The sequence below is a fragment of the Schistocerca serialis genome, chromosome 3, assembly GCF_023864345.2.
Source record: "Schistocerca serialis cubense isolate TAMUIC-IGC-003099 chromosome 3, iqSchSeri2.2, whole genome shotgun sequence".
Classification (NCBI taxonomy): domain Eukaryota; kingdom Metazoa; phylum Arthropoda; class Insecta; order Orthoptera; family Acrididae; genus Schistocerca; species Schistocerca serialis.
The window spans coordinates 357,516,976-357,540,045 of record NC_064640.1 but is presented as its reverse complement, the minus strand read 5'-3'; the positions used below and the strand labels follow the sequence as shown (position 1 = coordinate 357,540,045).

Sequence of the window (23,070 nt, the reverse complement as noted above, 5' to 3'; positions counted from 1 at the left end):
GTGAATATCAGGAATCCGGTAGAACATCAAATCTCCAACATTGCTGCGGCCATAAAAAGATCCTTCAAGAACAGGACCAACAATGACTGAAGAGAATTGTTCAGTGTGATAGAAGTGCAATCCTTCTGCACATTGCTGCAGATTTCAATGCTGGGCCATCAACAAGTGTCGGTGTGAACCATTCAATGAAACATCACAACACAAAGCTTTAGGACAGTCAGTACCGACATTGGACTGTTGATGATTGGAAATATGTTGCCTGGTCAGAGGAGTCTCATTTCAAATTATATCAAGCAGATGGACGCCTATGGGTATGGAGACAACCTCAAAAATCCGTGGACCTTGCGTGTCAGCAGGGGACTGCTCAAGCTGGTGGTGGCTCTGTAATGGTATGGGGCATGTACAGTTGGAGTGATATGGGACCCCTGATATGTGTAGATACAACTCTGACAGGTGACATGTACGTAGGCATCCTGTCTGATCACCTGCATCCATTCATGTCCATTGTGCATTCCAACAACACCCAACACATCCAGAATTGATACAGAGTAGCTCCAGGAACATATCTGAGTTCAAACACTTCTGCTGGCCACAAAACTCCCCAGACATGAACATTATTGAGCATATCTGGTATGCCTTGCAACATGCTGTTCAGAAGAGATCTCCACCCCCTTGTACTCTTACAGATTTATGGACAGCCCTGCAGAATTCATGGTGTCAATTCCTTCCAGCACTACTTCAGACATTAGTCAAGTCCATGCCACATTGTGTTGTGGCACTTCTGCATGCTTTTGGGGGGCCTACATGATATTAGACAGGTGAATTGGTTTCTTTGGCTCTTAAGTGTGTTTAGTAGCACTTGAAGAAAATAAGTAAAGGTACAAGAAGCTGCTTTCATTTTAGAAAGTATGGCATAAAGTTCCTGGTGTTTCAGATGACAGGCTAACATTTCAGATGGTTAACTTTGCATATAAGCACAATACAGCAAAAATCCTAATAATAAAGTTTCGAGGTTAACATCTATGATCACGATGAAGAACTAAGATATAGGAGAACAAGTGTGGAGGTACTTAGACATTCACATACTGTGCATTATTTATTGTTTATGAAGATGTATACATCATTGAAATAGACACTGAAGAGTAATGGAATGATACACATTTCCTTAGTAACATACAGTACCATGATGATGGTGGACACTTGTAATGGCATGGGGTTTGCAAGAGACTAGTTGCCACATGGACTCTTACTGATTGATGATTCACATCTAGTGGAAACTAGTCTAATGATGTGTAGAATCCCAGGCTTGCTCAATAGGACTGAAATTAGACCATACTCTAATATCCATAGAGCACCACACTGACAACATTCAAGAGTGATGTGATGATGTGGGTATTTACACACATCATAAAAAGTTTTGTGTCAACCCAGTTCCCAGAACTCCTGAAGATAGTCATTGACTGTGGATATTGTATCACAGACACAGTCTCTTTGGCTGTTCAGAGATGTCACTAAACCTGCCTGAAGATTTAAACGACCACGCACGAGCAGTGACTATTAGATGGAGGGGGTCCGACTGCCGATCAGTTCCAGTCATTCCACCAGGAAGGAGGTACACGGCTCATGTTGTCTGTAGTTTGTAATAGAACATATTAAAGGGTTTACTTTACCGAAGTATGTGATACCCGCCAAATTCAACCAGTTTAACGAGTATTTATGATTATAGAAAAGTTATTGTGTATGTTAACAATGATTGCACAACATGTCTCCATAAACAGTCAACCCATTAAATCATACTGAATAACTGACCCACACGAAAGTTAATATCACTTGATCACTGATACAGCAAATGTCATCATGTAAAAACACTAAGTTTATCTTAAATAATTAATATGAAGTACGAAAAATAGTAGCCAACTTAGGTATTTTGGATCTCCTTAAATAAAAATCACCCAGTGAAACCTATTTGTTCGCTAGGAGTGTTTTCACTCAGTATTCACGTAATCAATCCTATTTTAGACGAAAACCAATGTAATTCTTAATAATTCATGTTACTTACTTATTTATGCAAATTAGAGAAGTCAATTGACAAACTTCTAAAAAAATGGCCTTTTTGTAACAGAGAATTATTCTGTCAAGTAAACAAATCTGTCTGTCATTTTCATAACATGTTAAATTATGTCACTCGATGCAAATTAATAACTTATCTGCACAAATTATGATAACAGATGTACATGTGACTTATAAACTATATCTCTTTTTAGTAGTTCTTTGACAATGTTATAAATACAAGCAGCAAGAAGGGTCGAGGAGGCAGTCGGAATGTCACTCTGGTAAAGTGTGTTTGTGTGTTATTGTTTGAGGTGGATAAACAATGCAAAGATCATGTAATGGAAGTACTACTTTGTGTTGTGTCATGGTCTTTGGTAGACAGTGGAATTAAGATGGCCACCATAATAAATATTTGAAGGTTACATATTTGTTGGTTTCGCTCGTTCTTTATCATCAAAAGCACATAAAAAACATGGGACCTCATGTTTTTAACCCTAGACAACCAGATTTAGAGCCAGCATCAGCATCGAGACACAGCAGCGATCCAGCAAGCAGCAGCGATTACTACAACGCATTTTAATGGTGCCAACCTAACATCAAGTGCTAACAAGCTCCGTAAATGGGAGTGAAATAGTGCGATTACAGCAATTAGCTATATCAACGACTAGGCGACCATTACAAGTTCAACCAAGCCTAGATGGTCAATGCCACAGTTTGATCATGTCCACATTGTTACTTTTAGCCAGGAAGGGTTCTCAACAAGGAAAGTGTCCAGGAGTCTCAGAGTGAACCAAAGCAATGTTGTTTGGACATGGAGGAGTTACAGGGAGAAAAGGAACTGTTCATGACATGCATCGCTCAGGCCACCCAAGGGCTACTACTGCAGCGGATGACTGCTACCTATAGATTATGGCTCAGAGGAACCCTGACAGCAACGCCACCATGTGCAATAATGCTTTTCATGCAGCTACAGGACGTCGTGTTACGGCTCAAACTGCACGCAATAGGCTGCATGATGCGCATCTTCACTCCCAATGTCCATGGCGAGGTCCATCTTTGCAACCATGACACCATGAAATGTGGTACAGATGGGCCCAAAAACATGCTGAATGGACTGCTCAGGATTGGCATCATGTTCTCTTCACCAATGAGTGTCGCATATGCCTTCAACCAGACAATCGTCGGAGACCTGTATGGAGGCAACCCAGTCAGGTTGAATGCACTCTGTCCATCAAGTACAGCAAGGCAGAGATTCCCTGATGTTTTAGCATGGCATTATGTGGGGCTGACATACACCATTGGAGGTCATGGAAGGTGCTGTAATAGCTGTACGATACGTGTATGCCATCCTCCAACTGATAGTGTAACCATATCGGCAGCATATTGGCGAGGCATTTGTCTCCATGGACAACAATTCGCACCCCAATCGTGCACATCTTGTGAATGACTTCCTTCATGATAATGACTTTGCTCAACTAGAGAGACTAGCATGCTATCCAGACATGAACCCTACTGAACATGCCTGGGATAGATTGAAAAGGGCTGTTTATGGACAACGAGACCCATCAACCACTCTGAGTGATCTACACCAAATCGCCATTGAGGAGTGGGACAATCTGGACCAACAGAGCCTTGATGAACTTGTGGCTAGTATGCCATGACAAATACAGGCATGCATCAATGCAACAGGACATGCTACTTGGTATTAGAGCTACCGATGTGTACAGAAATGTGGACCACCACCTCTGAAGGTCTCGCTGTGTGATGGTACAACATGCAATATGTGGTCTTTATGAGCCTCTATATGCCTCAGCGATACAGATAGCCGTACCGTAGGTGCAACCACAACGGAGGGGTATCTGTTGAGCGGCCAGACAAACGTGTGGTTCCTGAAGAGGGGCAGCAGCCTTTTCAGTAGTTGCAAGGGCAACAGTCTGGATGATTGACTGATCTGGCCTTGTAACAATAACCAAAACGGCCTTGCTGTGCTGGTACTGCGAACGGCTGAAAGCAAGGGGAAACTACAGCCGTAATTTTTCCCGAGGGCATGCAGCTTTACTGTATGATTACATGATGATGGCGTCCTCTTGAGTAAAATATTCCGGAGGTAAAATAGTCCCCCATTCGGATCTCCGGGCGGGGACTACTCAAGAGGATGTCGTTATCAGGAGAAAGAAAACTGGCGTTCTACGGATCGGAGCGTGGAATGTCAGATCACTTAATCGGGCAGGTAGGTTAGAAAATTTAAAAATGGAAATGGATAGGTTGAAGTTAGATATAGTGGGAATTAGTGAAGTTTGGTGGCAGGGGGAACAAGACTTCTGGTCAGGTGACTACAGGGTTATAAACACAAAATCAAATAGGGGTAATGCAGGAGTAGGTTTAATAATGAATAGGAAAATAGGAATGCGGGTAAGCTACTACAAACAGCATAGTGAACGCATTATTGTGGCCAAGATAGATACGAAGCCCACGCCTACTACAGTAGTACAAGTTTATATGCCAACTAGCTCTGCAGATGACGAAGAAATTGAAGAAATGTATGATGAAATAAAAGAAATTATTCAGATTGTGAAGGGAGACGAAAATTTAATAGTCATGGGTCACTGGAATTCGAGTGTAGGAAAAGGGAGAGAAGGAAACATAGTAGGTGAATATGGATTTGGGGACAGAAATGAAAGAGGAAGCCGCATGGTCGAATTTTGCACAGAGCACAACATAATCATAACTAACACTTGGTTTAAGAATCATGAAAGAAGGTTGTATACATGGAAGAACCCTGGAGATACTAAAAGGTATCAGATAGATTATATAATGGTAAGACAGAGATTTAGGAACCAGGTTTTAAATTGTAAGACATTTCCTGGGGCAGATGTGGACTCTCACCACAATCTATTGGTTATGACCTGTAGATTAAAACTGAAGAAACTGCAAAAAGGTGGGAATTTAAGGAGATGGGACCTGGATAAACTAAAAGAACCAGAGGTTGTACAGAGATTCAGGGAGAGCATAAGGGAGCAATTGACAGGAATGGGGGAAATAAATACAGTAGAAGAAGAATGGGTAGCTTTGAGGGATGAAGTAGTGAAGGCAGTAGAGGATCAAGTAGGTAAAAAGACGAGATCTAGTAGAAATCCTTGGGTAACAGAAGAAATATTGAATTTAATTGATGAAAGAAGAAAATATAATAATGCAGTAAGTGAAACAGGCAAAAAGGAATACAAACGTCTCAAAAATGAGATCGACAGGAAGTGCAAAATGGCTAAGCAGGGATGGCTAGATGACAAATGTAAGGATGTAGAGGCCTATCTCACTAGGGGTAAGATAGATACTGCCTACAGGAAAATTAAAGAGACCTTTGGAGATAAGAGAACGACTTGTATGAATATCAAGAGCTCAGATGGAAACACAGTTCTAAGCAAAGAAGGGAAAGCAGAAAGGTGGAAGGAGTATATAGAGGGTCTATACAAGGGCGATGTACTTGAGGACAATATTATGGAAATGGAAGAGGATGTAGATGAAGATGAAATGGGAGATATGATACTGCGTGAAGAGTTTGACAGAGCACTGAAAGACCTGAGTCGAAACAAGGCCCCCGGAGTAGACAATATTCCATTGGAACTACTGACGGCCGTGGGAGAGCCAGTCCTGACAAAACTCTACGATCTGGTGAGCAAGATGTATGAAACAGGCGAAATACCCTCAGACTTCAAGAAGAATATAATAATTCCAATCCCAAAGAAAGCAGGTGTTGACAGATGTGAAAATTACCGAACTATCAGCTTAATAAGTCACAGCTGCAAAATACTAACACGAATTCTTTACAGACGAATGGAAAAACTAGTAGAAGCCAACCTCGGGGAAGATCAGTTTGGATTCCGTAGAAACACTGGAACACGTGAGGCAATACTGACCTTACGACTTATCTTAGAAGAAAGATTAAGGAAAGGCAAACCTACGTTTCTAGCATTTGTAGACTTAGAGAAAGCTTTTGACAATGTTGACTGGAATACGCTCTTTCAAATTGTAAAGGTGGCAGGGGTAAAATACAGGGAGCGAAAGGCTATTTGCAATTTGTACAGAAACCAGATGGCAGTTATAAGAGTCGAGGGACATGAAAGGGAAGCAGTGGTTGGGAAGGGAGTAAGACAGGGTTGTAGCCTCTCCCCGATGTTGTTCAATCTGTATATTGAGCAAGCAGTAAAGGAAACAAAAGAAAAATTCGGAGTAGGTATTAAAATTCATGGAGAAGAAATAAAAACTTTGAGGTTCGCCGATGACATTGTAATTCTGTCAGAGACAGCAAAGGACTTGGAAGAGCAGTTGAATGGAATGGACAGTGTCTTGAAAGGAGGATATAAGATGAACATCAACAAAAGCAAAACAAGGATAATGGAATGTAGTCTAATTAAGTCGGGTGATGCTGAGGGAATTAGATTAGGAAATGAGGCACTTAAAGTAGTAAAGGAGTTTTGCTATTTGGGGAGCAAAATAACTGATGATGGTCGAAGTAGAGAGGATATAAAATGTAGGCTGGCAATGGCAAGGAAAGCGTTTCTGAAGAAGAGAAATTTGTTAACATCCAGTATTGATTTAAGTGTCAGGAAGTCATTTCTGAGAGTATTCGTATGGAGTGTAGCCATGTATGGAAGTGAAACATGGATGATAAATAGTTTGGACAAGAAGAGAATAGAAGCTTTCAAAATGTGGTGCTACAGAAGAATGCTGAAGATTAGATGGGTAGATCACATAACTAATGAGGAAGTATTGAATAGGATTGGGGAGAAGAGAAGTTTGTGGCACAACTTGACCAGAAGAAGGGATCGGTTGGTAGGACATGTTCTGAGGCATCAAGGGATCACCAATTTAGTATTGGAGGGCAGCGTGGAGGGTAAAAATCGTAGAGGGAGACCAAGAGATGAATACACTAAGCAGATTCAGAAGGATGTAGGTTGCAGTAGGTACTGGGAGATGAAAAAGCTTGCACAGGATAGAGTAGCATGGAGAGCTGCATCAAACCAGTCTCAGGACTGAAGACCACAACAACAACAACAACATGAGCAATAAAAAGGGCAGAAATTATGTTTATGTTGATCTCTATTCCAATTTTCTGTACAGGTTCTGGAACTCTTGGAACCGAGGTGATGCAAAACTTTTTTTGATGGGTGTATTATTATCATGCTGAAAATACATATCTCCAGTAGGACCCTATAAATCACAAATATAAACACATGATCTGCCAGCCACTACCTGAATCCTTAGCCTATGAATGATAGGAGTACATGCACCAGAGGTCACGTTCAGTCTCATATGAATTTAATCACATGAAGAGACTACCACTTATTAGACTGCATCTTGATCGTTATAGGATTACACACACATTTAGAAATATGCAATTCTGTACTGGAACTCATCTGCCTTAGTGACCTTTTCCTTTTGTTGAGCATCCATTTGCAGTGTTTTTGCCCTTATGCTAATTGCTCTGGTCTGCGAGGTGTGGTTTGCAAATTGTTTATTGTGTGATGGCGGTTTTTGTACCTTATGGTGATGTGATAGGTCTTGATGGTATTGTTTCCCAAATATTGTGTACAAAAATAGCAAGTGATCTGGAGGGCTGTGGTTTGTCTATCTAAGGTTAAATTCTCAGCCCAGTGATGGAAATCCCTACCAGCTAAATTTTGATAACTGTAGTTGCAGTATTACCTGGATCAACATAGCCACTGTATATACAGGAAATTGTGGCCAATGAAAGCTCCAGTACCTGTATAGCTTCAGGGATGAAGCTGTCCCTCGCATCTGACTTGTGTCACTTGTCAGTCAAACATCTTGCCTTTCTGTGTGCAGCTGTTCTGTGTACAGCCAGTGCATGGTCTGACTACATTTCAGTCATGTACCATACTGAAACACTCAATTCAGTGAAACAACAAAAGTGCTATTACTCCAATGTGGTAGCAATCAGTTTCCCATCAGCATATATATCTGACCTCATACAGATGCAAATATTCTGTTGTAGAAAAACTGGCTCTGTAAACCTGTGCTATTAAGAAATCTGTTTTACTTACTTTATTTTAATTGAGTCATATTTTTAGTTACTTAACTGAGTAGGACATACAGTGAGAAAGTTGGCGTAACTAATTTAATTTTGAAGCCAAAAAATCCACTATGAGAATGTTACAAATATTCTTTCCAAGATCCTCAAAGAACATGCATCAGTCAAGTGAAATTATTTCTATTTCCGGAACATACATTGCCATTAAATCTACTTTATTATTAATTTACAAACTCATTTCTTTCTGATAAATGGAGAACTTCCTTAATGAATGTTCTATATAATCATCAATTACTGACCAGTGAATGGCATATTGACATTTACATAGGCTGAAAAAGCACTCTATGTTTCAGGAAGCCATGGTACTCCCAATGCTGATGCCTGATTTCTTCTGTGGAATAAGAAGACCATGGAAAGGAATTCTTATGGTGGGACCTCCAGGAACAGGAAAGACTATGTTGGCTAAGGCAGTTGCAACTGAGTGTGGTTCAACATTCTTCAATATTTCTTCAGCAACACTTACCTCAAAATACCGTGGAGACTCAGAAAAGCTTGTGCGACTATTATTTGAAATGGTACGCTTATACAATAATGGAAATTCACTTAAGTTTTCACTAACTGCATAAAAATCACTTTTAATCAGTCAAAGTAGCAATCTGGTTTTAGAAGTCAGTATAGCACAATCAACCATTTATAAGTCATGAAAGTAGTTGCACTTTGCCTACGATTCAGAGATTTTGAGAAAGCTTTAAATTTAATGTCAGTAAATTCTCTTCTGACAGTCCTTGACAGACAATACATTGATTCAACCTATGTTATTATGCTGATGAATTCATAAACCACTGCAATAACTATCATTAGATTTAACCAGGATAACGGGAATTTTAAAATTGAGAAAAGAAGCATGTACAGAGTTTTGTATCACCGATGCTATTCACAGCAGCCCTAGGTGATGTTTTCAGGTACATATGGTGAAAAATATTTGTTAATGGAATGTAACAGAACAATCTTCATTTTGCTGATGACATTGTGTTGTTTGCCTGCAAATGATTTGTAATCAGTACACAGGAAAAAAATTGTACAAATTAACAATGAAGTTATAGAACCAGTTGAAAAGCTGTATTTCAGACATTTGAAGACAATGGCAGTGTATGCAGCATAAGAAAAAAAAAATATAGGAACAAAAGTGGCCTGGGTTGCTTTGGTACACTAAATTTCGAAAGTAAGCATCTGACGTGTATGAAAAGTAAAGCTTGCAGTTTGTGTATTTATCAGTTATGCTTATGTTAGTGAGATAATGCAGAATCTGTACAAAACTTGAGGGTTTTTCAGAGAGCAATAGGAATATGCATACCATAGACCATAATGGTCTAAATAAAGTAACTTTCCTTTTTTCCAGTTCATGGATAATAATTTATTTTTTAGAAGTAAGCAGATTTTTTAAAAAGTAGTGCCCTCTTTTGTATATGGGTAAATACTCATTTGCAGTTGTCCTAATTATATAAAGAACAAATCAGTTCTATCACTGTCATAAAAGTAGACTGTCATTAACACTACATATATTTACATTTGATATTATAATGAAGAATCCTGTCTTCAACACATCTAGTAGGGAAGACAGCACTGTTAGTGTTACAGAGCCTGAGGAGATTATAGAGCATATTTCTACAAACAAACCATGCAGCACAGTATGTCTTTTTGGAGTTGGTTTGGTATAATTTGCTATTAATCTCAAGAACAGGACAGTTGAGTTAAAAAACTGAAACTGTGCAGATTCTAATAGTACATTTTAATACTCTCTACTCCATTTGCATTCAAGCTGGAACAATCTAGATCACAGTGCTGGCAAAACTAAATTATTACTCTGTAGTATAACATTTATTGCAGAGAAATATTCCTGAAAGGTTAAAATTATGTGACTTATGTGGAAGGCAAGCAAAGATCTATACTCAGGTATAGATATAAACTAATATTAATAATTCTAAACTGAAATGGAAAATTGACACTTATGAGGTTCCAGTAGAAAAACACAAGAACAGCAGATGATAAAGATAGTAGACTTTGGAATCAGATGTTCCTTTATTGACTAAAATAGAAGAAAGGGCTGAAAGAAAAGGGGCAATTTAAGAGATATGCAGGAGACCCAACCAGGTTCCCAAGTCAAAAAAGTCATATTGTCACAGGATAAGAAATAAATAAATAATGAAACCAATGGATAAGATTTAAAAACTAGAAGACGAAAGTGGTGGAGAGGGTAGCCAACAACTCAGAAAAAAGTGGAGCATAGTGTGAAACTAGAAATATAGATAATCAAGTTTGGCAACTCCAGATTGAATATTAAGAAACTAAAGAGGATATTCATTGTACACCTAGACTCTGATACCCATCGTTAGGAAAATGCTCAGTGCTACTGTCCTGTCAGACTGGATATAAATATCAAAAATTTTAATTATTTAAAAATAGTTGAGAGTAACTTTGACACAAGCATCTCCACATCATAATGCTCCATTAAAGTGTCTCTGTAAAGCAGTGTTTCAGGAGATCCACTGCATATGCTGTGGCCTGTACTTTATAACAAATAATTCAGTTCATATGATCACATAAAGCTAATTTGTTGCCTACATGTTTCAATATTGGTAGAACAAGTTTATCTAAAATATATGCCAATCAACTCATTTCTTATAATATACTGTATATTCTAGGCTAACAGCTCATACTGCTACATTACAAATACACAATATACATTTCAAAATATAATGACATGTAGAAAAAAGGCAATATGATTGGAATAGTGATTGAATACTTGTATTAATTTTTCAAAGTGATTTTGTTTTCTGGGTCTCACTCATACCAGTTTTTCAACTTGAACATTTTAATTTGCTGCAATGAATAAGATATTTCCTTAATAATATGCATTATATTTCAGGTTCACTTTTATACCCCAAGCACTATTTTTATAAATGAAACAGATTCACTGTGTTCACAACGTCGTACAGATTCAGAACATGAAGCTTCCCGAAGATTTAAGGCAGAACTGTTGATTCAAATGGATGGTCTTAATTCTAACAGGTATGAACACCATATCTACTTCAAATGGTAAAGAAACATCCATTAATTAAGTTATATGGACAAGTGTTACCTGTGTGAATGAAGATATAAGTTGGTTGACACTGCAATCAGTGTTTGAGTAGAGTCTGAGAAAAGAAAAAGGTTAGGGTACAGGCACATTGGAAGATTAATAATGCAGAGATTGTGAAACATATGTAGTCCCTAAGCCATTGTTGTGAATTCCAGATGAGCTGACAGTGTGAAAATTTTGCACATAAAATACAATAAGCAGTTCTGAAACATGCACACACACACACACACACACACACACACACACAGAGAGAGAGAGAGAGAGAGAGAGAGAGAGAGAGAGAGAGAGAGAGAGAATGTAACTGTTTATTATTGTGTCATTCCTCAGCATACTGTTTTGGCACTAAATAGATTCCTGTCCTCATCTGAGACTTTTTTTAACTGATAAACTCTCAGATGACATGATTCAGGGTGCCGATTTCTTGATACTCTCAAGAATCTGTTGAGTGTTGATGTATTTTTAGTAAATACAAGGGATATTAAATATAGCCTATATTTTCCCAGGTAGTGTATTGGATTTTTGGGTGTCCCAGCTGTTATGCACTCTTGGTCACTACAACTGCTACTCTATAAATTAAAGAATATCTGACCAGATTTTTTCCTTGAAACAAAAAGTGCTTCATTCTGTCACAGAAAATGCCAAACTACTCCACTGGTGTTTAAAACTCAAAATAAGAACAAGTTTGAAAACACTCTGAAAAATAACAGACTGTGTACTGCACGTGTCCACTATTTTTTAGTTAGTTAGCTGAGTTTGCTATTGAGTGTAACCCCAGAAAACAAATTCTTTCAGGAAATCAGCAGATTTTATCCCAGGTTTTTCTTTTGTCATAATAGAAATGTCTTCCTTGGGTGTTAATTGATTCAGTTCTTAATGGGCACTTGTAATACTTGTAGCATAACAAATCCAAAAATTAAACACAAATCAGCAAGCTTCATTTAAAGTTATAAGTTTACTCTTTTGTGAAACATTCCATGAGTCACAATACGCTCAACTGCGAATGTTGTTCTCAGGCCTGCGATGAGTTACTTACTGTTTGTAGACAGCTGGAAACAGATCTGACAACTGGTAGATGACTGGAGCTGCACCAAACAGGTGTACTTGGAGGGCTACAGAGAAACATGTACCAAAGATACCAATGATACCTCGAATACAATCCTCCCATTGTTTCCTCTACAGCAAGTACAGGATCTATCACTACTCGCCATTGTGGATGGTGTGATAGGTCTCAGGGCCCTGTACAGAGGAGACAGGGACCAGAGAGAACTCAAGGTTTTACAGCCACCCACCCCACCCCCAACCAATGAATTCAAGGTTCTGTCTTTCACTGAAACTGAAACTGAGCCAGTAAGACTCACTTCACTTATTTAGGAATCTGCTGTGTATCATGTCAAGGGGAGAAAATTTAAAAGAGTATGGGGTCTATTAAGCACTGACACTTATAACATACAGGAATACTTGTACCCTTAGAAAAATTTCAGCAAAGGATGGGAAGGATCACCACACGCACTCCACACGTATGCCCATTCAACATTCTGAGGAGGCCGTTCCAGCACCCATTGAAGGAACAGACAATTGTGTATTGTGGAGCATATTTGAACAAACAGTGCTTGTCAGGCAAGCTTCAAAATCATACTTGAATCCTTCCACGACTGGAAGGAAAGGCTGAAAAGAATAGCCATTTTCACAGACATACATTCTGCAGCATTTCCCCTGGTTCTCAGTTGAGAAGGCGGCTTGAATCACTTTGACTTTGGAGGTTCTGCGACAAGTTAGGCTACAGATTCTTAGAATTGCACCATAGAGTAGAGAAATCTAGGGTCTGTCTAGATGTGTCAGGTGTGCACTACACATCAGAAGCTGTTACCAAGACAGTTGATGGTTTGTGGGGTGCACAAAAGATTTTTTTTATATTACCTGACTCTTCATGCTGTCTGAGTAATGACACCTGTAAAAGCATCAGTGTAAGGTCAAAATTAATGCACTCCCCTTGCCACCTTCCCCCTATCCACCCAAAAAAGTATAGAAGTCCTAGTTATCAGTATCAATTGCTGAAGCACTTGCAACAAAGCACCAGGGTTAATAGCACTCCTAAAAAGCAGAAATGCTGAACTCCAGGAGTACTATCCCAATTTAATGCTTGCACCACTGCCAAGATTGGTGATATTGATATTAGGGTCACTACTATTAAGAAAAAATTTAAACCGCTAAGACTGAATGAAGTTCCATGACCTGATAGAATTCCTATTAGATTCTATACAGAATTTGTGGCTGAGTTAGTGCCCCTCGTAAAAATATTATATACCATAGATCTCTCAAACAAAAAAAAACTGTGTCCAGTAGTTGGCAGAAAGCACAGCTCTCACCCATCTACAAGGAGGATAGCAAAAGTTATCTACAAAACTAATGTCCAATATCATTGACATGCATCATTATAGAAACTTAGAACATATTCTGAGTTCAGACATAACTAGGACTTCAAACAAAATCACCTCTTGCAAGGTAACCAGCATGGATTAAAAAGCATTGTTCATGCAAACCCAACTCACACTTTTCTCACATGATATCTGGAAAGTTATGGAGCAAAGCAGTCAAGCAGATGCATTATTTCTTGAATTTTGAAAAGCATTTCACTCAGTACCTCACCTAAACTTCTTATCAAAAGTATGATTCTGTGGGATATCAATTGAAATTTATGACTTACTGAGGATTTCATGGTGGAGAGGATGAAGCATGTTATCTTGGCTAGAGGGCCATCAACAAATGTAAAAGTATCTTCAGGCAACCCATAGGTAGGTTTCTTGGGATGCTTGCTGTTCACGTTGCATATTAATGACCTATCAGACCACACTCATAATAACCTCAAACACTAACCATTGTGGCCGAGCGGTTCAAGGCACTTCAGTCTAGAAGCGCGCGGCTGCTTCAGTTACAGGTTCGAATCCTACCTTGGGCATGGATGTGTGTGATGTCCTTAGGTTAGTTAGGTTTAAGTTCAAATGGTTCAAATGGCTCTGAGCACTATGGGACTTAACATCTGAGGTCATCAGTCCCCTAGAACTTAGAACTACTTAAACCTAATTAACCTAAGGACGTCACACACATCCATGCCCAAGGCAGGAGATTCGAACCTGCGACTGTAGCAGTCACACGGATCCGGACTGAAGCGCCTAGAACCGCTCAGCCACCGTGGGTGGCTAGGTTTAAGTAGTTCTAACTCTAGAGGACTGATGACCTTAGATGTTAAGTCCCATAGTGCTCAGAGCCATTTCTTTTAACCTCAAACTTTTCACAGATGCGTTTATGTGTAATGAAGAACTGCCTGAAAAAATTGCACAGTTACTGAGATAAATCTTAATAAGATTTAAAAGTGGTGTAAGGATTCACATCTTGCTTTAAATTTTCAGAAATATAAAATTGTGCATTTCCCAAAATGAAAAAAGTCGTATCCATCAACTTCAATAACAATCAGTCACAACTCGAATCAGTCAACTTGTACAAATACAAGGTTGTAACAATTTGTAGTTATATTACATGGAGAAATTGCCTAAGCATAGTTGTAGATAAAGTAAGTGGCAGACTTTGTCTCATTGGTAGTACACTAAGAATACATAATCTGTTTACAAAGGAGGTTGCTTACAAAACACTCAAGCTATGCAGTAGTTCTATAATGCTCTTCCATGGGTCTAATAAATCTGTGACCATTTGTGCTGTCCTTGGTGTAAGGACAGTATGAATGGTCACAGATTTGTCAGACCCACAGAAGAATTGTTAATGGTACAATGTTAATGATATCTTAAAGAAGCAACACTGTTTATCTTTGATTTGTGTTATCTACCATTTTTAAATGCTTTCGCATTTTCTGTTTATTCTGTGTTTGTATTGTTGTCTGCCATTAGTTGTAAGCTGTTACACATTGCAATAAACTCCGTACAAATGGGCTTATTTTCATGGTTCATTTACTGTTCCTGATCACAGGTTATGGTTCTAGGTGCATAAGTCTGTTTTCAGTGTAGTGGCAGAGAGTTGTTTCCTGGTGTCATGCGTAACAGCAAAACTTTTAATGTCACCGGCATAGTGTTGGTGTGGCACAATGGAACAATCTACACATCAGTTTCATTTAATATTGTCTGCAGGGGACAATTAGGTGGTGTAGAGATTCCAAATGGATGTGATATTAAGAGGAAAAGACCTTTTAGATACTGCCAATAGCATTGTTACTCAGTCACCACAGGAGAGAGAAGCAGAAGTAAAAACATGGCAGGAAAAGGACACAAAAACACAGGAGTTTATTGTGACCTGGATGGAGGTAGCACCACTCAGTCATCAGCTGGCATGTGGACAAAACTGAGACTGTGTATGAAAAAGAGTCCACAGTATTTACCTACTTCAGCAAAAGTGTTTCTTGCTCCAGTTTGATGATGACGCAGTGGTTACCGTTGTGTCGAAAATACAAAAAAATCAACACAATATTGAAGCAAGTGGGAGAACCACTTTCAGATAAAATGATCATAACAAAAGTGGTAATGTCATTGAGAAGGAAATGTTTAATGACTTAATTTCAAGATTGCTCATTGAGGAAGAGAGAAATAATCAGTGCAATCAGCCGGAGGTAGCTTTAGTCAGTCTAAGCAGGCAATAAAAAATTACCTGTTATGCTTGTGGTAAGACGAGCTACTACGCAAAGGACAGCAAAAGTAAAGCAAATATAGAACTAAGAAGTTGCAATTATTGTAAGAAAAGATGTCATTTGAAGTCAGATTGCAGGCTGTTGAAATCAAAGGAAAGCAAAAAGGCTCAGAATGTAAATGCCTTTATGTGTATGAATCAAGGAGTTGACGTAGAAAATTATTGGATGAGGTGCTAGCGAGCATATGTGCTGAGAACTGTTTACAAAACTGGACAGTGTGCAAAGCTCAATGAAAGTTACTGTGGGTGACAGTAAACTTCTTGATGTGACTGAGCATGGTACTGTGGAACTGTATGCATGGATCAGAGTTAAATTTATCAAAACAGTACTTAGTGGAGTGCCTTTTGTTCCTGAACTGAAATTCAATCTGTTTTCTGTAAGAACTGTGTTACACAAAGATATGTGTTTACTTTCAAACAAGGAACAATGTGAAATCTTGAAGAGTAAAGGCAAAGTTTGTGCATTATTCAAACATGTCAACAAAATGTATCATACATTGTTTTCACTAAACGGAACACAGTCACAACTGTCAATGGTTCCTTTTATGCATGTGGATGAAACACACACTGTGGTTGACAGTAATAACATGTCAATTTGTCTATATATATTGAAAACTTGAGTGTCTGGCACAAATAATTGTAACATCAGAGCATTACGCACATGAAAGAGTTTCTATCATATAAAGGAGTGAGATTCATTGAAAACATTTGTAAAGAATGTTTAGTATGTAAACAACATCACTTGCTTTCCCTGTCAGTTCCTCTGGAGCTAATGCCTCACTCGAACTGATTCGTGCAGATGTCTGTGGACCCATGGAGATGCATTAGCTTGGAGGAGCTGGTTCAAATGGCTCTGAGCACTATGCAACTTAACATCTGAGGTCATCAGTCCCCTAGAACTTAGAACTACTTAAATATAACTAACCTAACGACATCACATACATCCATGCCCGAGGCAGGATTCAAATCTGCGACTGTAGCAGTCACGTGGTTCCGGACTGATGCACCTAGAACTGCTTGGCCACTGTGGCCGGCTTCTTGGAGGAGCAAGATATTTTTTGCATTTGAAGGATGACAACTGTGGTTAACACAAAGTATTTTTTATGAAACAGGAGAATAAAGTAAAATGTTTGATTAGGTATTTAATGCAAACACTGAGAGAGAAAATGGTCGGAAAATTAAAGTTCTAAGAGGTCATAATGGACTGGAGTTTATGAGTACTGACTTAGGTACATTTTTGAGTGAAAATGGCATAGCCCATCAAAGATGTGTTGTGTACACTCCACAGAAAAATGGAAAAGCTGAAAGGGAACTGCACACCTTGGTTAAAGCTGTTCATTCAATGATTTCAGGAATTCCCAAACATTTCTGGGCTGAAGCAGTTAACATGGTGGCTTATTTATTAAATCAAACTGGTCCAAGCCCTATAGAAAGTAAAACTCCTTTTGAAGCTTTTTATGTTAGAGAATTGCCCTTAGCAGATTTGAAAATATTTGAAACGCATATGTCGGTCCCCATACCCAAGGAAAAGTGACTGAAACTAGGCCCCAAAAACAAGATAGATTTATTTGTGGGTTATGATAATGATGTGAAGGGCTACAGAATATTTATACCTCCCACAAAGAGAACTGAGATGCAGCAAGACATTATTTTTTGCCTCCAGCAGTATCCAAAAGGAAGAAGAAAGCTGATGTTCATGTAAAATAGTCAGATACTATTCATTGTGATAAAAAGAACATAGATGAAGCTTCAGATTTAGAGGAATGGAAAGAAGAAATGAGGACTGATGTTGTGGAAGAAAATAAAAGTCAGCCTAGAGGAGAACAAGAAATCAGTGAAGACAGTGAAAACATAAATTTTTTTAGAGGATGCAGAGGACAAGAACACATACAATCTTAGATCCAGGAGGAAAATTCAACACCCAAATCAATTGGAGGATTATGTGTCAGAGCTGTTGACAGCAGTGATTGACAAAGACCCCAGCACCTATGCTGAAGCAATGTCTAGCAGTGAAGCTAAAAATTGGAAAATGCTCAACCAAGAGAGCTGCAAGCCCTAGAAGAAAACATCACATGGTATTATGTATGTAAGCCAAATGAATGTGATGTTATTGACAGAAAATGGGATTTTAGGCAAAAAAAGGGGTGAAAAGGGTAATGTTGTTTCTCACAAAGCTTGTCTTGTAGCAAAGGTTTCCAACAAAGCTTGTCTTGTGACTCTTCAAGCTTTCCTGGTGGATGTGTTGTAAATAGTCTTAGACAATTTACAAAGCTTGTCTTATTTAGAGGTATACAGTGCAGTAGCAAAACTGGTTTCATTGAAATTTTTTCTGGTTAATTTTAATGAGAATAACTTTTCCATCTATCAACTGGATGTCTTTAGTGCATTTCTCTATGGAGAGATAGTTGGAGACTACTGGTTATTGCAGTAAAATTAATGGCAAAGTTTGTAAACATACAAAAGCTCTGTATGGTTTAAAGAACTTACAAATAACTGTGCCTGATGTTACATTTTATTCTCTCATGCTAAAAAAGTACTTTAAGTAAATAATTATTCTTAATTTTACTTTATTTTCAACATGATTATTTTAATCCATTTTGTGGTACTTAAAATGACAAAATACCTGTAATTATTCTGTACACTTACAATTAGATGTTATGAGACAATAAAGTTTCTATTCTATTCTACCAAGCAAGGAAAAAAAAAAAAAACATGGCTCTGAGCCCTGTGGGACTCAACATCTATGGTCATCAGTCCCCTAGAACTTAGTACTACTTAAACCTAACTAACCAAAGGACACCACACAACACCCAGTCATCACGAGGCAGAGAAAATCCCTGATCCGCCAGGAATCAAACCCAGGAACCTGGGTGCGGGAAGCAAGAACGCAACCGCACGACCACGAGCTACGGACTAAAAGTTTCAATTCTGCCATAAAAACAGGTAGCCTATTTATGGGGATTATGACAGTCAAATTGAAAGAATGCATTACAAATTTAGAAAAAAATGTGGGCTTTATAAGACATAAGATTTTGCATGTAATAAATGAAAATTCTGAGCTGCAGAACGTTTCCCCATCTTGGCGTTAAGCACCAACAATCAGTCGAATTGCTCGCCAAACAAAAGTAAACTATGAGCAAATACGTGTTGAACATGCAAAAAAAAAAAAAAAAAAAATCAACATATTTAGTGACAGGACGTGTCTAGCTTGCACTGTAATATCAAAAATTATGGAAAAGAGGCATGTAGAATCAGAGAAATTCGAGAGTACAGAAGCGAACAAAATGCGACGTTAAGTCGAAGAGTTTCAGGTCTTTGCTACTGTGGAAATCGTTCCTTTAAAGGAATTGTGTGCATCAAATATAAAACTGCTTCATTTCTCTTGTGCAAATGTGAATTCGAAATGGAAGATATGGTTGTGCATGGAAGATGAGCTAGGACTAAATTTTAATAACAAAGATGGTACTTACATTTTTTATCAGTATGCTCATTGATCAAGTTAAAGATTTAAGAAGTAAAATCGACGAACTCCGTTGACAGAAGCTATAAAATGATGGCGAAATATGCAGAGACAAAAAAATTGGCGCTAAATTATGCAAAAACCAATTCCCTGCAAAGAAAACCTTTACGAGAACTGAACAATATATTATGACTAAAAAAACATTTAAAACTGTGAAAAGAATTGCGAATGATTCTTCCTTAATTATTACAATAAGCAACAGGTTTCTAGCACTTCAAAAAGGATAAAATCACTAACAACAAAGTACCTGTACTGAAAATACGGTATTAATTTTACAACTGAAGCAAACAAAATAAATAACAAGAAATATTCACACAACAGAAACAGCAATGGCATAAGCAGCAGTCACAGTTGGAGTCAGTCCATTCATCCTATTATGTGGGTGTAATAATGTGTTGTGATAATGTAACTGGCCAGAAAATGTATAGGCCTAGGTAAAATGCTATCAGTTTACAAAGGTGACTGCTTCCAAAACACTTGTGTGTTCCACAGCACAATATTGTTGAAGTGTGTGGAAACCATACTAAACAGGACTTATTGGGGATACTGAACTTATACAAGTGGTCACATGTTTGTTTGACTCGAAGGAGACCATCGAAAATGCTGAAAAACTTGAATTGGCAGATGCTTTAAAATGGAGACCAAGTATCCTGTGAAAGCCTATTCACAAAGTTTCAAGAACTATTAATATATATGGAATCTAGGAATGTATTGCAGATGCCTAAAAGATTCACTCATATACCAACTGCAAATACAAAATTAGTTTAATTGGAATGTACACAAAGTCATTCTTCCCACACTGCATATGCAAATTAACTGGGAAGAAACTGTAGTGTGTGATACTGTGAGAAGTACCCTCTGTCATGCATGTCACAGTAGTTGGCAGAGTGTGTGTGTACACGTATATTTTTTGGACAATTCCATTTATACCATAGAAGAGTTGAATAGACAATATTTATCAGAATTTTGAGACACATCTGGTTACTGTGGTTATGCAAGCCTATCCAGTTATGTCTCCAAGAGTGACCCAAAGCCTCAGTATGATTGCTATTCCCCTTGTATTTCTTCTGAACATTACAACAAGAGATTCTTCCAAGGCATACGTGGTAGCAGCATCACAGGGGTAATGGACATTGTACCCTGTACCACCAACCCAAGGACGTTAACATCCATGGAAACATTGAAAACTACGAAACAGATTCATTAATCAAATTACTACTGTATTATTATTTATGAGTCTAATTTAAATCCAGGTTCAAGTACTAGTCTGTTACAATTTTTCTGTTGTCACAATAGAAAAATGATTTTGCAGGAACTGAGTTAATTAACTGATTTCATTTTTTAATTTCAATGTTTCTATGGAAATATATTATGTATTAATAAATATAGGTTAAAACCAATAAGTAAACAGTGCGCATCTTTTGTGAAATAAAAGATAATTGTAGGGCAATGACTGAAAAATTAAGTTATTTTTCTGTCTTTTATTATACCAGACAATAATCACTGATTGTGTTTATACAATTATTGATTTCAAGTGTGATCTACAGCCATCTCTAAATCAGTATTGGAGCACAAGAAGCTTTTTTACACAGTGATGCAAATGTAGCATATTTTGCTACATGTAATTCTCTTTGACCATGTGATCAAACTAACAAGAAGAATTGTCACTACAAAATGTGCACTGTAACCTTTTACACTGTGCTAGGAGTAATGGAGAGGATTATACCTACTCCCCTGCTTCCTGCATCCCCCATGTAAAATGCCAAGTTACATTGCACATATATTAAATAAAGCCTCCAAGCACACAAAAACTTCACTTTTACCTTGCATATAATTCTTCCAATGATAACAAATATAAATCTTCTGATCAGGGTACAGCTGAAGATCAAATATGGATACATAACAATCTTTAAATCAGGTCTTAAAGGGCATTATAGCCATAGTGGAGTAAATATCATACCTGTCCATTTGTCTTTTCATGTGTCTGCACGTGCATCAAGTCTATGAGCATTTCTTAGGTGTGTGTGTGTGTGTGTGTGTGTGTGTAATTCCTCCATCATACAGAAATAACAAAAGTGCTCTCAAAAATTTTTCAGTTCAGATAACAAGGTGATAATGGTACTAGCAGCAACCAACCATCCATGGAACATTGATGAGGCATTTCGCCGAAGATTTGAGAAAAGGATATATATTCCTCTTCCAAACGGTAAATCTGCATTCATAATTCATCATAATAATGGTATTCATACAGCTGTGTATTTGATTCACAGGGGTGTACTTAAACCCAAATCATTGAGCTATGACACACAGAATTGTTACACATACTCTAGCATCACTTGATGGAAAGATATTAACTTTCTCCTTATTATATTCCTAAAATCAATACACATATACACTCAGATCTACATATAATGTACAACTGTGCATGTACATGCAATATCAGTAACTGAAAATCCAGGAATAGAGATAGTATGTATGTAGGATAGAACACTGCCTGCCAAATAGAAGCAATTCTGAACAGTAGGTAATTGCTTATAAAAGACAAAAATGCTTTATTTTTGGAGAATGTCCTTTATTAGGACTACCAATGCACATGCTCAACTCAGCACAGGCTCTTGTATTGCAATGCTGTTTATCTAAATGAGGTCAGCAATGATGTCAAATGGGATAAGTGGTGGGCGAACAGAGATATATGTAGAGTGAGGAGATGGATGAATGGTACAGTAGGTGGGGTGGGGGGGGGGGGTTATGAAGGATAGTGCTAGGATGGAACATGTAACTGTTTTGCAAGGTCAAGTTAGGGATAGGTGTGCCAGGATGAAAACAGAGAGGAAAATGGGAGAGTACTGGGGTAACAATACAAACTCGTAGATACATATAGGAGATATCGAAAGGTTCAAAGTTATGAGTAAGGATGGAGTAGTAGATAGAGGAAACAGGAAAAGTAAGAGCATGTTATGGGAACAATTGGTGACATTAGTTGATGACATGAAGGGAGAAGAGAAGGAGGACAAGTGTGACACAAGAGTTAGCAAATATTGAAATCTTAACTGGAATGAACGATATGTAGAAGGGAGATTTCCCACCCACAACATTCAGAAAAACTTAAGGCTGTTGGCAAGAATCCAAGTAGCATGGCTTGTAAAATAAATGCTGAGGACAACCACTTGCATAGCATGCTAACTTTCAGTCACGGTTTGACAATATCTGTTCATGTGAGTGGATAGTTTAGTGCTCATATCTACATAGAATGCTGCATAGTACTTTCAACATAGTTATATGCTGTGACTGCTTCCATGTGTGGCTCTAGTTGTGATGAGTGATGCCAGTGATAGAATTGGTCTAGGAATGGTTGGCAGATGTATAGGACAGGTCTTGCATCTGGGTCTTATACAGGAATGTCACCCAGAGGTCAAGGGATTGAAAACAAGATGGCCATAAGGACACACAAAGATACTGCATAATTTTGGTGGACAACTGAATAGGGGTAGAGGAGTTCTGTTTAAGTCAGGGTTGGAAGGGTTGATATACTCTGCTGATGCTTCAGTACGATCCTCAGTACCCTAGGAAAAGAATTGCTTGTCACTGAAAATTTGGTATCCACTGGTTGCCAGTCTGTAT

At 38.1% G+C, this 23,070-nt stretch overlaps 1 protein-coding gene across 1 annotated transcript in view; it reads left to right on the top strand.

The window, feature by feature from the left end:
* LOC126470852 (katanin p60 ATPase-containing subunit A-like 1) overlaps positions 1-23,070 on the top strand; it is a 99,035-nt gene that overhangs the window by 45,665 nt on the left and 30,300 nt on the right. The window contains exons 3-5 of the mRNA XM_050098867.1: positions 8,455-8,676; positions 11,028-11,170; positions 21,546-21,655. Of these exons, the coding sequence (XP_049954824.1) occupies positions 8,455-8,676; positions 11,028-11,170; positions 21,546-21,655 (475 nt within the window). The remainder of the gene's footprint in view (positions 1-8,454; positions 8,677-11,027; positions 11,171-21,545; positions 21,656-23,070) is intronic.